This window comes from Pongo abelii, chromosome 16 (genome assembly GCF_028885655.2).
Source record: "Pongo abelii isolate AG06213 chromosome 16, NHGRI_mPonAbe1-v2.0_pri, whole genome shotgun sequence".
In the NCBI taxonomy this organism is placed as follows: Eukaryota; Metazoa; Chordata; class Mammalia; order Primates; family Hominidae; genus Pongo; species Pongo abelii.
In genome coordinates this window covers 88,263,075-88,281,455 of record NC_072001.2, presented here as the reverse complement: position 1 = coordinate 88,281,455, position 18,381 = coordinate 88,263,075, and the positions used below count along the sequence as shown (strand labels likewise).

Genomic DNA, 18,381 nt, shown 5'->3' with positions numbered 1-18,381 from the left:
CGTGGAGTCCATGGTGATCTGAACATGTTGGCTAGAGTTTTTTAGGTGATAGGAAAACGGAAATGAACCAGACTTGTGTCTAGTTTTATATTTCCTTGAAACTTCATAATGCTTCATTTAATTGGACTTTTTTCTTTTACTTCTTAAATTGTTGAGTGGTGATCCATTTTTGTTGTAATCTTTTTCTTTTTTTTTCTTTTGAGATGGAGTCTCGCTCTGTGGCCCAGGCCAGAGTTCAGTGGCACCATCTCAGCTCACTACTACCTCCACCTCCCAGGTTCAAGTGATTATCTTGCCTCAGCTTCCCAAGTAGCTGGGACTACAGGCACGTGCAACCATGCCCGGCCAACTTTTGTATTTTTTTATTAGAGATGGGGTTTCATCCTGATGGCCAGGCTGGTTTCAAACTCTTGGCCGCAAGTGATCCGCCCCCCCGTCAGCCTCCCACAGTGCTGGGATTATAGGTGTGAGCCACCGTGCCTGGCTACTGTAATCTTTTAGAGCAGATTGAAATACCTTAAATGTTTAAATTAGTTGGCTCAGTAGACCCTGGTAAACAGTGGCCTTTGTGTTTCAGGCTGCAGTGTCTGGGTCAGTGCAAGCTTCAGATAGAGTTAAGAAAGAGCTCAGGGACTTATACAGATCACAGAGTTATAAGACAGGTAAGGATCTCTAAATCCCTGCTCTTCTTATCGTTCTTTTGTTCTTTTCTGTTGTCAGATTATAAATGTCATTTCTTAATGCCACATATCTACAACTATCTTATCTTTGACAAACCTGACAAAAACAAGAAATGGGGAAAGGATTCCCTATTTAATAAATGGTGCTGGGAAAACTGGCTAGCCATATGTAGAAAGCTGAAACTGGATCCCTTCCTTACACCTTATACAAAAATCAATTCAAGATGGATTAAAGACTTAAATGTTAGACCTAAAACCATAAAAACCCTAGAAGAAAACCTAGGCAATACCATTCAGGACATAGGCATGGGCAAGGACTTCATGTCTAAAACACCAAAAGCAATGGCAACAAAAGCCAAAATTGACAAATGGGATCCAATTAAACTAAAGAGCTTCTGCACAGCAAAGGAAACTACCATCAGAGTGAACAGGCAACCTACAAAATGGGAGAAAGTTTTCACAACCTACTCATCTGACAAAGGGCTAATATCCAGAATCTACAATGAACTCCAACAAATTTACAAGAAAAAGACAAACAACCCCATCAAAAAGTGGGCGAAGGACATGAAGAGACACTTCTCAAAAGAAGACATTTATGCAGCCAAAAAACACATGAAAAAATGCTCACCATCACTGGCCATCAGAGAAATGCAAATCAAAACCACAATGAGATACCATCTCACACCAGTTAGAATGGCAATCATTCAAAAGTCAGGAAACAACAGGTGCTGGAGAGGATGTGGAGAAATAGGAACACTTTTACACTGTTGGTGGGACTGTAAACTAGTTCAACCCTTGTGGAAGTCAGTGTGGCGATTCCTCAGGGATCTAGAACTAGAAATTCCATTTGACCCAGCCATCCCATTACTGGGTATATACCCAAAGGACTATAAATCATGCTGCTATAAAGACACATGCACACGTATGTTTATTGCGGCATTATTCACAATAGCAAAGACTTGGAACCAACCCAAATGTCCAACAATGATAGACTGGATTAAGAAAATGTGGCACATATACACCATGGAATACTATGCAGCCATAAAAAATGATGAGTTCATGTCCTTTGTAGGGACATGAATGAAATTGGAAATCTTCATTCTCAGTAAACTATCTCAAGGATAAAAAGCCAAACACCGCATATTATCACTCATAGGTGGGAATTGAACGGTGAGAACACATGGACACAGGAAGGGGAACATCACACTTCGGGGACTGTTGTGGGGTGGGGGGAGGGGGGATGGATAGCACTGGGAGATATACCTAATGCTAGATGACGAGTTGGTGGGTGCAGTGCACCAGCATGGCACATGTATACATATGTAACTTACCTGCACGTTGCGCACATGTACCATAGAGCCTAAAGTATAATAATATAATAATAATAATAAAAAGAAAAAAATGTCATTTCTTAAAACTGGACAGAAATGGAAATGTTTACTAGCTTTATTTTGTGAAACTCAAATGTAATCAAGTTCCAAAAGATGTAGGGGGTAAGATAGGATGAGTTTGCTTGTTTTGTGGAATTAAAGAAGTTGTTTTTATAGGTCCATTGGAATTTTATTTTGTCATCTTCATGATAGAGTGAATATTTGCATGATTTTTATCTTCTGGGAAAAAGCTTGAGCAATATTGCTTGATAATTTAATACAAGTAATACATTTCATATACAGAGAATGATTGCCAAGTTGACTTTGTGATTTTTTTCCCCCAGTTTTGAAAGCAACATAATCAACTCTTATTGTGGAGGTAGTTTTGTTATTACTTTTAAAATATATAGGTGGAGTACACTTATAGTCCCAGCTACTAGGGGTGGTGGGAGACTGAGGCAGGAAGATCTTTTGAGCTTGGAAAAGTCAAGGCTGCAATGAGCTGTGATTGCACCATTATATTCCAGCCTGGGTGACAGATTGAGACACCCTGTGTCATAAAACACAAAAAAAGGGAGAGTGGGGGGTGGGATACATATTTATATATGTATATATAGAACAGTTGTAGAAAAATACCAATTTTTTATTGATTTAACTTTTTTGACAGCTCTGTCCATGGCAAATTTTTCTCCTTGAACAACTTGGCTAGTAATACAAGTTTAGGAAAGCATATGAAACTTTTTTTGAATTCTTGAGAAAATTATATACATGCGACTGTTTTCCTTTAGAATGACTGCAAACTCTGAACCCCCTTATTAGATTAGATTGAGGCTATTATAATCTCTTTGGGACATTTATTGTAAAGGAGCTGGAAGCTATAGTGGCCTCTAGTTTTCCTGGGGATATAAAGCAGCTTAAGGTCTCCTCTTTCTGGAAATTACCTAGGTGCTATATCTTAGCTTTCAGATTGGTTCATTTTTGAGTTAGTAAAATTAATAATAATAATAATAATAATCTTTTTGTTTGAATTGTTTTTTGTTTTGGAATTCTCAAGGTTGACCCTGATAGTCCTTTGCACAGTGATCTTCAGATCTTAAAAGAAAAAGAAGGGATAGGAGACATTTTGCTTACGTTTTAAGGTAAGAAAATTTTTATGAGACTCTATATCCTATGAATGGGGGTATATATTTGTACAAGTGTTTTGGAAAATAGTTTGGTAAAGTGGAAGATACTCATACCCTATGGTTCAGGAATCTCGTGGATATATACTACACAAGAAATGAGTACACAGGTGCCAGGAGACACAGGAATGTTCAGAGCAGCATCGTTTATAGTAGCCCCAAACAGAAAATAACCCAAATGTTCATTCCAATAAAATGGAGAATTGTGGTATTCATAAAATGGCTTACAGTCATGTGGGACAAGATGAGCGAATCTTGAACACTATGTTAAGCAAAAGAGACCAGACCCCCAAAACCTATTTTGTACAATTTCCTCTATATAGAGTTCAAAAATAGGCAAAACTAATGTTGGTTAGGACATACATTCTTAGTGGAAGCAATATCGCCTGCAGTGGAGTGAAAATTGGTCCTCAGAGTGAAAGAAAATCTGACCTATTACAATGGTCTGCTGCCTTCCAAAAGGCCATAGAACATAAATGAAAAGAAAACTGAGAAACACTTATTTATGGGTTCATACTTGGGCAGTAAAACTACCAAGAAAAAAGAGGTGATTACACACAGGGTAGGGTAAGGAGTCCATCTAGGTGGGAGGTAGGGAGGTGTGAACTGAAAGGTACATCTGTGGGCTTCTTGGATACTGGCTGGAATATATTTCTGGACCAGGTTGGTGGTTACATGGGCAAATAACTTAGAATAACTTGTTAAGGTCTACCTTAAAGTATATTTTGTGTACTTTTCTGAATGTGTTATATTTAATAAAGTACTTTTAAGATACTAAAAATAAAGATTACAAAAGAATAAGAATGGAATCTAGGAAAAATGTGAATGATCTAATATGGAATCTAGATAAGATGTAATGTTTTAAAATCTATGGCTATATGAAGTATTTTGATGAAACACACAAAGACATAAAAGAACACTTTGTTGTACTTACTGTAAAGATGGTAGTAGTTTTCTAAAAGCTTCTTACTTAGCTTTTTCATGTGTGTATTTTTGCTTGGGAATATATCTTATGATTGAACTTTCTTGAAACGACCCTAATGTTCGTATTTTCTCTCAGTTTTGTAATCATAGAAACTGTTGTGGTTGTCAACTGAGTTATCTTCCTGAAGTATGAATCCAGTATATATTGACTGAAGTTGCTAGTGGCTACTTCTTTACGGATTCATTTGGGTAAACGAATGAAGCATGCAGGCCTACAACAAAAAAAACACACACACAAGAAACAGGAAGATACCATTTTTTTAAGAAAACATTAAATCATATGAACATATGCGCAACACCAAACTTAAGAAATAGATCCTTTGGCTGGGCGTGGTGGCCCACGCCCATAATCCCAGCTCTTTGGGAGACCGAGGCAGGTGGATCACCTGAGGACAGCAGTTTGAGACCAGCCCGGCCAGCATGGTGAAACCCCATCTCTACTAAAAATACAAAAATTAGCCAGGTGTGGTGGCAGGTGCCTGTAATCCCAGCTACTTGGGAGGCTGAGGTGGGAGAATCACTTGAACCTAGGAGGCAGAGGTTGCAGTGAGCCAAGATTGCACCATTGCACTCCAGCCTGGGTGAGAAGAGTGAAACTCCATCTCAAAAGATAAAAATAAAAAAGAAATAGAATCTTTTCAGTACCTGTAGCACCCTCTGTGCCCCTCCCTTGTCGTGTCCTCTTTGGGAGGTATCTTGCAGGGAATATGAAATCTTGGCCAGGAAACTGGAGGATTTGTGACTGCAGGTGGTGTTTTCATTATTTTTTCCTGCTGTAGTTAGAACTTCAGGGAGGGGATGATCTGGGAGGTAAGTGGCTGAAATGCTACTGGATTTGTGTTTGTGGCCCATGGCTCCTGATACCAGAAAGAAGGGCCTTTTCTGGGGTTGGAGTATTTCTTAAGAGGCCTGGGAAGAATGTGATTGCCTTGAGCTAACTGACCTTCTGAACAGGACCTTAATCTGAATTGCCAAGTTATTAGTATCGGGATTCACAGACTATGGAGAATAGCAGGTGTGACTCAGAAAGATTTACAGGAAAGAGCCAGAACAATATGTTTATGGCCTCTGATGCCCACAGTGGCAACTTCAGAGTCATGAATAATAAGCAAAATGGAACTTGAGATAAAGTATAACACAAAGATGGGAGTGACTGCAGGAGGGAATGCACCCTGGTCAGCAACTTGGTAAATCCAACTTGCTGTACTTTTAAGGAAGTCGTTTTCTGATGTTATAGGCAACATCAGAATTACTGAATTGAATTCTGAGGTAGCACTTTAAGAAAGGTCTACTTAGATAAGGTAGGTTCATTTAGAGAATAATAGCCAGGATTGGGAAGAGATTCTTTTCCATGTCCTAGGATAGCTGGTGAAACTGGATTTGGAGAGGAAAACATGGAGGTTCTGGTTCATGATAGATTGTCTTCAACTACTTGAAAGGAGTATGTATATGGAAGCATTAGTTTTTATTTGTTTTTGGTGAAGACAGGGCATAAAACTAGAACTAATAAGTCAAATTACAAAGAGGTGATTTTCAACTCAACGTAAGGAAGTGACTTGTAACTATTTAAACCCATCTGGTGATGTAGTCTTTGAAAAATAGAATGTTTTTCATCTTTAAGAATAACTTAGAAGGCTGAGATGTTAAATGGGAAATCAGACAACTTCATGTGATCCTTGTAGAGCCTGAGAGTCTGGTTCTGAGTTAAAATATACTAAGGTAACTCAAACTTCATTTTACCAGTCACCCTCCACCTTTATTTTCCCCTCCTTGAAGAACTCTTTTTATTTCTGTAAAATCTTGATTCCTGAGTTCCAGGGTACAGAGCTTATGGAATAGAGTCCCCAGGTTTTGATGTAGAGGATCCTCTTTCTCCTGTCTGAAAATATCCTTTAGTATTCCCTTTAGTGTGAGTCTGCAGATAGAAAAAATCCTTATTTTTTATTTCATCATTGAAGAGTATCTTCATTGAGCATAAGTCTCTAGATTGGCAGTTTCCTTCTTTCAGCACCTTGCAGATATCATTCTCTTATGCCAGCTTCCATTGTTTCTCTTAAAGTGTTTATGGTGGTTAAATCTTGTGAAGTCTTTTATCAGTTTTGGGAAATTCTCCACAACCATATCTTCAGCTCTTGCTTCTGTCCCATTCTTGTTTTTCTTCCAGGGCTCTACGTATGTGATAAACTTTTCAATATATTGTCTTTTATTTTCTCAATTTTCCACCTTTTTGTCTTTCTGACCTTTTTCCAGTTTACTGAATCTGTCTTCTGCTAGGTTACTGCTGTGGTTAAGCTTATCCATTACGTTATTAATTTCAGTTTTGGTAGTTCTAAATAGCAGAATTTCATATGGTTCATTTTATAATTTGCATTTCTCTGCCAGGTTTTCAGTCTTGTCCCATCTTTCCTTGCTCATGTTCAGCAGAGTTATTTTGAAGTGTGTCTGCTAACTCTGTTATCTTGATCCCTTGTGGTTTTGTGTCTGTTGTTTGCTTTTCTTGTTTTCTGTTATGTCATCTTTAAGTCTCATGTGGCTTTTTATTTTTAGTGATAGACATTATATATGAAAAATTGTAGAGCTAATTTGAAGCCTTGGATGATATTCTTCTCTAGAGAGGATTTACATTTCCCCTGCCAGGGGCTTGGAAATTAACAATCAGGGATTGAGATGATTAAAGCTGGCCATCATTCCCTGTCAGGGCAATTTGCAGTTTGTTCTTCAGGTTCCCAACCTAAGGAGTGGGAGACTTAGCAGGGCCTCTCCTCGATGGATGCTGAGCTCCAATGTTTATCTCCCTGTGAGCTCTGTGAGGCTGTGAGTCCTAACTCAGCTTGTTAACCTCTTCTTCTCTGCTGTCATTGGAAGAAAACACAAGGGAGAAAAAAGAAGACCCTGTTCTCTGCTATTCCCTTTTCTCAGCCCTGTAATCATTATGTTTTGTCCACCTTTCTAGTTCTCAGTGAGACGATTGATCTACGTTACCTAGTCTATCATTATTGGAATGATTCCTTTATATAGTTCTATTGAAGTGAAACCCCTTCATATGTTACATAAGTTTACCATAATACTGTTCTGTTTGGGCCTGATTTTAACTTCATTTTTATTTGCTTTGGTTTTCATTTCATTTTTTCTGTACCTATTTTACCTTTATGACTCTCACCCATTATCTGATAATAAATGTACATTGTCTTTTATAGATTATTTTAAAATCTTCTAAATAGCATATAGTATTAACGATGTTCTTAAAATTAAACTTGCTTATTTGCTTTTTAGGATAACTTTCCATTTGATCCTCCATTTGTTTGCGTGGTATTACCTGTTCTCTCAGGAGTATAAGTTTAAATGATTACTTTAAATGCTTTTTTTTTTTTTCTTTTTAGTTTAAAAAATTTTTTTGTAGAGATGAGGTCTCACTGTGTTGCTCTGGCTGTTCTTGAACTCCTGGGCTCAAGTGATCCTCCCACCTTGTCCTCCCAAGGTGCTGGGATGACAGGCATGAGCTGCTGTGCCTGGGCTACATTTTTTTTTTTAATATAGTGTGCACCAGAATCCTTTGGAGAGCTAGTCTCAGGGTTTTTGATTCAGTAGGTCTGTGGTGTTGTCTGAGCATTTACATTTTCAAGAAGTTCCCAGGTGAAACTGATACTGTTGTTCTGGGGCCTACATCTGGAACCAGTGGTTATAAAGCATTATGTTGTTGATAGGTAGATATTTTAGTGTTATATATATGTATATACACACACACACGCACATATTTACACATACACACACACATTATATATATATTCATACACACTTTTTTATCATAAAAACTGAAGGTTTTTCAAATGTAAATTGAGATTGAAGGTTTAGAGAATGTTATGATTACAGAGTGATCCCCACATACCTGCAATCCTAATTAGTACTTCTAGGAAAAATCATGGGAAATATCATGGACCTATGGAGCTGGCTGATTACTTCTAGAGGTGATAGTTGCAGTGTAGTAGAATCAAGTGGTAATTGTCATGCAGTTTTACTGAAATTTGTATTGCTTCTTTTTTGTGATTGGAAGTCTTACAGAACTGGGGAAGAGATCGCAGTTTGCTAGGTTAGTTATGAAATGTTCTGTAGACCCTCAAAGTGTGAGCAATTTAAAGTAACTTGAGGATTTTCAAACACTCAGCTGACTAATTCCATTATGTGACATAATCCACATTATGGTGATTAAAATGTAAATATCTCCAGCCCTTACTTTGATCATTTCTATGGTTGAGATAGTAATAGTTGCATTTAGGGTAAAAATATGAGTGACTACTTCAGACTTCAGAACTTTCTCCAGAAGAGCTTTGTTGCTGCAGTTATTTTTAGTTGTATTTGCTTTACATACTTATGTATGTGTTTTGGGGGCTAAGATCCTGTTAAGAATCATTCTGTATAATCAGAATACGTATTAACTGTGAGGTTGATACTATGGAATAGTTACCTGGACATGATATCCATGTGTAAAAGCTCAGAGAAACAAGAAGTGTGGGTTTAAAAAAAAAAAAAAACCTTAGTATTACATATGGATGTGCTGAGCTCATTTTGAGTTTCCCCACACAGGAAAGGAATATTGGTTTTATTATTTAATTAATGAATTTTACTGAGACAGGGTCTTTCTCTGTTGCCCCAGGCTGGAATGAGTGGTGCAGTCACAGCTCACTGCAACCTCTGCCCCCCGGGCTCAAGCCATCCTCCCACCTTAGTCTCCTGAGAAGCTGGGACTGCAGGCGTATGCCAGCACACCAAGCTAATTTTTGTATTTTTGATAGAGACAGGGTTTCACCATGTTGCTCATGTTGGTCTCGAACTCCCAAGCTAAAGCGATCCACCCCACTGAGACTGACAAAGTATTAGGACTGTGTGTCTGAGGCACTTTGCCCAGCCCAATGTTGTTTGTTAAAATTTTTTATTTATTTACTTATCTTTTGCTTTTCTGTTTTAATTTTTAAATTTCTATTTTTTTCAATATTGTGTTTTAAGAGTTTACTTATCTGACTCCTGCAGCCTAATCTTTGCCATATCTCCCCAAATGTGCTAATATAGTGGTATGGTAATAGATATTTATTTTGTGGGGATTGCAAGGTTTTGGGGAAGCCAGCTTCAAAATGTCTTTTACCAAAGGACTTCTTGGAGCCTTAATGCCATTTTCTATTTTCCCCAAATTTGTTTATTAGTGTTCCTGACAGCATCTCAGAGGATGGTGTCTTCTGGCTTACTCTGGGAAATGCTGCTCTGTTGGAAATCTGGAGTTCTGAGTGATTCCCATGTGTTTTCTGCTGCAGAGCAGGACATGCTGAAGTGATTGCTTCGTGAGCAGATGTCAGAGGTCTCCCTTTGACAGCTTGTTACAAAGTTGATCATGAATATACTATTATGGTGAGTGGAAGTCCCAGGTTGGGTGTGAAGCAGAATTGTTTAGAATTGTGTACTATTTTGTTACCTTTAAAGCTTCTCTAGGCTGTTTTGGTTTTGGCAGTAAAATTGCTATAAAAAGTACTTCTCTTGGCATAAAACCTAATGGTCAGTTTTGGAAGTTCAGTGTTAGGTAACCCAGCCAAATACTTACGTATACAAAATAAACACAAGACTGAAAAATAGTAAATGTTTAACCTTTGTGTCTCTTGCTCACTACAGCAGCCTTTTACTAGCCACCAAGCCATAGTTCTTTTGTTTTTCATAGTTGAATATTAAAATGTCTTTTTAATGAAGCCCTTACTGTTTGGGGAGAAAGGACATAAGTATTGTGCTTTAGTTTTATGTGCTGGTTTATAAAATTGTGTATGTTGACTCAATATCCCCATAAGCATAGGGAAAGGAAAATGGGTCATTTTTTGTTCAGAATCTTATTTGAGAAAAAAAATGATCAAAGAAAAGATTTGCATAAAAATCTGCAAATTCAGGATAAATGTATGAAAACATTTTAAAATGTGATTATAAAATAGACCAGTATAGCTTTTCAACGTTTTGTTGTAAGAATCCCAAGAATGTAAGTTTATGATCTTAGTATACCACCTAGAATCGAAACAAATACATGAGGTTATGAATCATGCCATTTTCAGTTTTAAAATCTGTTACATAGTTTCTTCATTGATCCTTTTTTGCCACAGTGTGTTATGGTCCTCATTATTTGGATGAATAATTTCAATAATAAGTCAGCTTGTGACTTACCCAAATAAATTTTCTGATTCCTAGTAAAGTGTTTTTCATTATATGAAATGCCAGCTATGTAAGAGGAGATTAAAAGTACTAAGAACTGTAAGTTCTGCATTGATTATCATATGCTAACCATGGACCCGGCACGGTGACACACACCTATAATCCCAGCACTTTGGGAGGCCGAGGCGGGTGGATCACTTGAGGTCAGGAGTTCGAGACCAGCCTGGCCAAGATGGTGAAACCCCATCTCTACCAAAAATACAAAAAATTTGCCAGATGTTGTGGTGCATACTGGTAATCTCAGCTACTCAGGAGGCTGAGGCAGGAGAATCGCTTGAACTTGGGAGGCAGAGGTTGCAGTGAGCTGAGATCATGCCACTGTGCTCCAGCCTGGGTGACAAAGATAAACTCCATCTGAACAAAAAAGAAAAAGAAAAGCTAAGCATGGACTTAATTTCTCTGAGGTTTAAAGCTGTGAAGAGTTGCTCTTCATGAAGTAGATGGGATCTCAGCTGGGCAGTGAAATGTGAGTGGGGTTTGGTCAGCTGGTGGAGGTTGCAGGAAAATTATTTACATAGGTGAAGAGTAAACACAATCAGGTATCTAGGAAAGAGAATGAGGGATTCAGAGTATACGAAACCAATCTGAGCTATAACACAAGGAGGGTAGGATTCATGTAGAAGAGTTGTAGGAAATATTGCGGATGTAATATTTTGTATTCAAACAGTTCTGTGGATTGGCGACAGATTTTTTTTTTCAGGCAAGTAAACTGTTACCCCTGGATATTCATCTTTCTATGTAACTGGTTGAGAAACAGGGGAGTAACAGTGAAGAAACTGTTTTAGAATAAATCTGGTGACAGCAGAAGAGAATATGAGGCACATTGTGCTCACAGAGCCTAGGAGAGTGTGACGGTAGTTGAGGGCCCCGCTGTTGTCTTAGAGTAAAGTGAGGAGAACCTGCATTGCTGTGCTAGTCATGGGAGTGAAAGGAGGAATGAAATGTGAAAGCTCATTGGAGAAGGAGTCAAAGTGGCTTGGTCTTCATAGTCAGCTATTAAGTGAGGAGGAGGAATTATTGACTGACTTAGGAAGAAGTAAAAAATGTGAAATACCAATAAAACACCAGGCTTGCAATTTTAGTCAGGGTAAAGCTTAAGCGTTGTGTGATTCTAGATAGATTATTGAGCAGTTTTGTTCCATTTATTTTATATCCCATATCTTTGAGCTATGATCCTATTCTTTATTTCTTGACATACCCAAATATTTTTTAAACTATTGTGATACAGCTGTTATATGATAAGCCTCACCCTTTGAAGTGTACAGTTCAGTGGTTTTTAGTATATTCAGAGTTATGCAGCCATTACCATTACCTAATTTCAGAACCTTTTCTTCTCCCCAAAAAGAAACCCCATACCCATTAGCAGTCACTCTGTATACTCGTCTTCCCCACCGTTGATCCTGGCAACCTCTGATCTAATTTCTGTCTCTGTAGATTTGCCTATCCTGGACATTTCCTATAAATAGAATCATACAAAATGTGGCATTTTGTGACTGACTTTTCTTTGAAGTGATTATACAGCAAATGCCTGAAGAGGCTAAGCTTAGGATAGTGTTTGCTGTACAGCTTTAATAACTGAATTTTTTTAAGTTGAAAATGTTGCTGTGTCTGTATATGTGGCATATTATCCTTAGATGACCCTTGCTTCAATTATTAGAATTTTTCTCCCTAGTATTCTTGAACTGTCTCAATATTCAGTAGGAACCCCCCTTTGGAGACAAAGAACAGTAAGAATTTGGAACACATATTGACAAAATGAATGTCATTTAATACAGTAGTAGAGTCCACCACTTTTAGGTGTCAATGCTGCTGAAAGTGTATATTAAGGAAAAGTGTACTTATCTTACTTATCTAGTGAAGGTACTAGAACTACTTCTGTCTTCTGTTTAGATTTCAACAAACATTTGCATAGGTATTATGTGGTTGTACAAATGTACTGTCTTTTGACCTGAAAATGCAAAAACTTCCTTTCTTCCCACTTTCTGAGACTCTGCAACCTTAAAGGAAGAGTGGGGTACTTTAAAGGAAAGGTTGGGTAATGGGAAACAATGTCTACCATATACTTCCTTTTCCCAAAACAAGTTCCTGTCTACCATCAGCATCTCCAAAATTTGAAGATCAAGTGTGGTGTTGACTCATTAACTAATGACTAGACTTTGAGCAGTTGTGGAACCAAAATCTGAGTGAGTGTCTGGATGTTCTAATTCTGTTAAATCAATGAGTGCACATTATATACAATACTCTCTTAGCCCAGTAGCAGATTTAAGGAGTGAGAGATAGATTTCTATGTTTCGGAAATCAAATACACAAAGAATAAAAATTTTTAATCCCATGATTCTTTACCTGAGTTTAATTTTTTGGAGAGTTTTTCTTTTAGATTTTCTTTTCCTTCCATTAAACTTTCACTTTGAAAGGTCCCAGGGTTTGGGCAAAGCAAGTGGGAAAGACACTTGCTTGGATTCTCCAGGGCAAGGGAATTAAAGAAGACTTCTTTCCCTCATTTTATTATTGAATAATGTCATGAAAACAATTATTAAGGTGAATGGTCTACAGTGGAAGTTTTTAGATGCCTTCTCTGCAAAATAATTTGGTTTAGTCAATGCAAGGATGCCTTTGGTTAGCTGGAATGGAAGACGCGCAAGCTAGAGTGGTCTTGGCAAGTCTTCTGGGGGAAATACAGCATTTGGAAGGGTAGGAAGCAGAAGGAATCTCAAGCAAGGGAAAGGTGTGGGCAGAGCCCCGGAGGACAGAACAGTTTGTGGTGGACTTGATGTCCACATAGATCTAATCAGTGGTCTTAGCTTTTGTGTTTTCACAATTACCACAGTTTTTGTTCTAAAACTATCATTCCCTTGATTTTACTTTGGGCATGCTATCTGGGTATTTTGAAATTTAAAATAACATTAGAGGAGAAATGAAATTATTTTGTTTGAGAAAGAGTTAAAAGGTTAAAACATCTTGATCTAAATAATTTTCTAATGGGAGATTTGGTACATCCCCAGAAGTTGTCTTTGGTTCAGAGAACAGTCTTCAGACCTAGAAAGGACTTGAGGAGTCCCAGAGAGGAGCCGCATGGTGTGAACCATTTGAGTCTCACAACAGAACGGATAAGAACAGTTTGAGCCATGAAACCATGCAGATGTTCATATTTTGGATAGGGTAACGTCAGTGCCATTGTCAGAGGAAAAACTCTTGGCCATCACAGGAGGGAGGGAGTTTCCATTGCAAAGAACACTCAAATGCCATTTAAGGAAATGGGGTCTTCTGCCCCTATTCTTTGGAATATTTAGGGCCAAGTTCTTAGTTTTTGACATCATAAAAATTTCAAAGTATTCTGTTCTGATTGCCATTTCAAACAATTGACTAGAATTTCAGAGCAATTACATAAGAGTAATAGCATTAGAATTTTTAAATTACCCATAGTCCTATATCCCTAACAAGTATGTTCATGCTTGCGTGTTCTCTTATCATCTTTACTGTGTACATACTTTCTTAATAATGCCACATGGAAATTGTTTAAGCAGGAATAATTCTCAAGATAATTTTGTGTTTCCTTTTTTCTTTTTAAGGTATGTATTGGGTGGAGGAGCATTATGTATTGAACCTCTCACAAAACAGGTGATTATTTTCTTATTATACTCAATTTTCACCCTCAATAGAGTGTTTTGATTATGTAAGTTAGATCGTAAGTAGACGGTTCTCTTAAAGACATTTTAGTGTTGTTGTTGTTTTTTTTCGTAGCTCCTACTTTCAAGAATGAAAAAGATATCCCAGCAGTTTGGGAGGCTGAGGCGGGTGGATCACGAGATCAGGAGATCGAGACCATCCTGGCTAACACGGTGAAACCCCGTCTCTACTAAAAAAATACAAAAAAATAGCCGGGCGTGATGGCGGGCACCTGTAGTCCCAGCTACTTGGGAGGCTGAGGCAGGAGAATGGTGTGAACCCAGGAGGCAGAGCTTGCAGTGAGCTGAGATGGCGCCACCGCACTCCAGCCTGGGTGACAGAGCGAGACTCCATCTCAAAAAAAAAAAAAGAATGAAAAAGGTAAACTAGTAAAATAACATTGTACCTGGTGCTGAATCTATGCTAGGATCGGCATTAACAGTGACCTTTATTTAAGGTTCTAATTTGCTCATGTTGGGGATTTAGAACATCGGTTTGTTGTTTTTTTTGTGAGATTCTGGAAATGTTCCAATTTTACCTTTTCCCCTTGACTCCAGACTTTTTAACACTGGTCTGCTGCTGTTAAGTTATATGCCATTTGTTAGGCCTTCTCAAGTGGGAATCAGGAACGCTGCTGTGCTCTAGAGATGTTTTGTTCTTCCTGTAGGGCTGAAGCAGTGCCTACTCGATAGAATCAGTCATCATGCAAATAAATGCCACCTGAGTCAAAGGCAAAGCCAGAGTGCAGCTTGGAGCAAAGAAGGTACTTTTATTAAGAATTTTACATAAACCATAAGATATATTTTATGTTACTTTGTGAGCCTTCTTCCTATCTTAATTCTTTTTGAGAGAATTCATTTCATTTTCATTTGGTTTGTTTTCTTTTTGTTACAAAGATGATCTATAGAAAATATAGAAATATAATAAAATTAAAGTTACTAACTGATAATCACTTAATGATTTAGTATCTGATTGTTTAGTCTTTGTTATATTTACTGTAGAGAAACATGTCTACAGTTGTACATTTATTATTGTTATGTATACCGTAGTGAAAGTTATATGTACTTTGAAGTTTTGCAAAATTGAGTTCATGTTATAGAATTAATTCCAGATGAACTTTTATGTGCTAGGCACTAGTCTTTTTATTTATTTATTTTTACTTTTTTTCTTTCCCTCTGTGCCTATGCTTACCAAGTCTTTTTATTTTTTACTTTTTATTAGCTCTTTCAATCCTCTTAATAATTTTAAAAGAGGGCATTATTAATATCTGCATTTTTGGGTGAGGTAACTGAAGGTAGGTAACTTGTCCAAGGTCACAGGTGGCAGAGCAAGGATTGGAACCAGACAGTCTGACTGCCCTAGGCCCAAGCTGAGAGCAAGCCATGGGGCAGAAGGATGTTGGAGGCTGGTTTTCTGTTCAGTTAACATGAATTGCAGGCTATAACCTTAATTCTAGGACATTACTGAGAAAGCCTTCCAAAGCCAGAGGTTTTTTTTTTTGTTTTTTTTTTTTACCATGACTATGACTTTTGAGCAAAAATTTGGTTTTGTTTAAAGGCAACATGGTGCTCTAAGAAACTTCCACTCACACTTATGGAGGGAATGGTAGTTGAGCTAAATAGTGAAATGCGGTAGCACACAGCCTTTAGGGCAGCTTCTGACCGATTTCTATGGTCAGGAAAGACACCTATCTTTGCCTGCTGCCCACAGCCTCTAGTTATTCACCTTCAGAATTTCCTGGTCTGTGATCACATGCAGATGAGAGATCTGTTTTGTTTTTTCCAGGGTAGCAGGAACTGAGTCACCACCTATACTAAGCAGTCTAGTCTTCTGTGTATAAATGAGCAAGGTTGGGGAGCCAGATTTGAGAACCTTGTGTAATGCTGAGATGCTCCAAGAGAATCCGAGAGAATGTCAGGATTATGCATGGTGGTAAAGTGGTCTCATGTTAGTTGTACCCACAGCTCTCATCGAAGCAGACACAGATACTTTTTGTAGGAAAACATCTCTAACTTAAGCCTGTAGGATTCCCAAAGATTAAAAGCAGGCAAATATGAATTCAGTCGAATCATAGCATTCAAGTAGTCTCAACCCAATGTATTTGAGAATTGTTAGAAACAATGAATATGTTTCCCAAAGACTAGGTTATGGAATTATCAGATACAGAACACAGACTTCAAATATTAGAATTGTGAGAAAATAGTTACATGTCAAACCTAATATAAAAGAAAGATGGACTCATAAAATTGAGCAACAGTAAGACCACCAGGAATGATGAGGAGGCCCTGAAAAGAAAATGGATGAACTAGAACTTACAGAAATAAAATATATAGCTGGGTCTGGTGCCTCACACCTGTAATCCCAGCACTGTTTGGGAGGCTGAGGTGGGAGGATGGTATGAGCCCAGGAGTTGGGGAGACAAGCCTGGGCAACATGGTGAGAACTCGTTTCTATAAAAAATACCCCAACACCACCAAAAAAAAAAAAATAGCTGGGTATGGGGCACATGTCTATAGTCCTAGCTAGTCAGGAGGCTGAGAGGGAGGATCACTTGAGCTCAGGAAGCAAAGGCTGTACGTGCATGCTGCTGCAGTCCAGCCTGGGTGACAGAGTGAGACTCCGTCTCAGAATAAAATGAAATAAAGAAATAAAAAATGTAATTGTTGAAATAAAAAACTCATGGATGGATTAGACATCAGAAGAAAGAATTAATTGGTTAGACAATTATCTCCCAAAAGTAAGTCAGTATGTTACACAGAGAGACATGAGGATAGATGACAGGGCGGAAGTTGGTGGGGTTGTGGGGGGAGGGAGATCAGAATGAGGTCTGAAATATGTCTTAGTGGAATCCCAGGAGGATATATTAAAATTATGTTAGAAAGTGAGAGAAATAGAAGTTCTAAAGGTGACAGAAGGAAGTCCACATAAATCAGTCACAACAAATTATAAATGGACTAAAGTTACCAGTTAGGTGGAACCAGTAAAAGAATATCCAGCTGTTTTAATCCATCATATTTAAAATATAAGGATATGAGAAGATTGAAAGTTTTTATAAATGAGAGAGAGTGATATAGATATGCCAGTATACATTAACCAAAAACAAGTGATGGAGCTTCAGTATCAAACAAAAAAGGATTTTGGAACAGAAAGCATGAGTAAGAACTTGATGCTAAGTGACTGTTAATTAGGAGGATGTAGCAATTTTCATATTTTATGTACCCGTCAAAATAGCCTCAAAATACAGAAGAAAAACTGATAAAACCACAGGGAGAAATTGACAAGTCTGCCATCATATTTGGAGATTTCACCATACCCTGCTTTACCATAAGTAAGTTACACAGAATGCCCATATGTAGATTTGAATAACCAGTGAATGGACTGGTGTAATGGACAAATATAGACCTTTGTACCCATTAATTAGATATTCTATATTCTTCTCAAGCATATGTGGACTGTGGGAGAAACATTAATTATATATTAATTCATAAAGCAAGTCAGAAGATTTAAAAACAATTGGTAGCATCCACACCATATAATTTATAATTTAAATATGAAGCAATTAGAAGACAATAATGAAGAGATTAACAAAAAGCTACATGAATTTGGAAATTAAACACCCTTGTAATTCATGGTTTAAAAAACTCCATGCAATTTTAGAATGCTTAGAATTGAACCATAGTTAAAATACGAAACTTCTATCTATTCCTCTCTCTCTCCCTCCCTCTTCCTATCTGGAACATTCAAGAAGCTAATCTTTTTCAATGAAGAACACCCCAAATACTGAAAAGTAGAAAAAGGACAGATGGCATTTCATGGTAATCCCTTCCCCCAAGAGTGTAGAATGTTTCTTTAGCTTCTTTGATAGTTTGTTTATTTATTTATTAAGTACTTACTATAAACCAGACTCTGCTTTAATTTGTGGTGAACAACCTAGAGATTAAGTCCTGCCCTATGGATTTTATATTAGAGTGAGAAAGACAGATAGCTAAGTCTGGAGCTCAGGGGTGAGGCCCAGGTTGGAATTGTAGATTCACTTGACCAAGGTGAAACCTGGTGTGCCCCCTCCTACTTCACATCCCCAGACATGCTTCTAGAGCATTTATGTTCTGTTCTTGTGTATAAACTCTTCCTTTTGAGCCTCTCTCCATTGATGCATGTCAACCTCTACTTGTCTTTTGTTGATTTTGAGGCCACTTGCCCATGTAACTGGCAGGATATTGAAGAAGAATCATACCGACCTGGTTCTGCTACCTACCAGCTGAG

General features: G+C 37.8%; 1 protein-coding gene across 1 annotated transcript in view; it reads left to right on the top strand.

The window, feature by feature from the left end:
* The window catches only part of LOC100432654 (ubiquitin-conjugating enzyme E2 Q2-like), a 69,924-nt gene extending 55,040 nt beyond the window's left edge, over positions 1-14,884 (top strand). Inside the window, exons 6-11 of the mRNA XM_054531793.2 lie at positions 578-662; positions 3,105-3,189; positions 9,411-9,612; positions 14,022-14,070; positions 14,194-14,499; positions 14,786-14,884. Coding sequence (XP_054387768.1) covers positions 578-662; positions 3,105-3,188 — 169 coding nt within the window. The 3' untranslated portion in view covers position 3,189; positions 9,411-9,612; positions 14,022-14,070; positions 14,194-14,499; positions 14,786-14,884. The remainder of the gene's footprint in view (positions 1-577; positions 663-3,104; positions 3,190-9,410; positions 9,613-14,021; positions 14,071-14,193; positions 14,500-14,785) is intronic.
* The last annotated feature ends 3,497 nt before the right edge of the window (positions 14,885-18,381 follow it).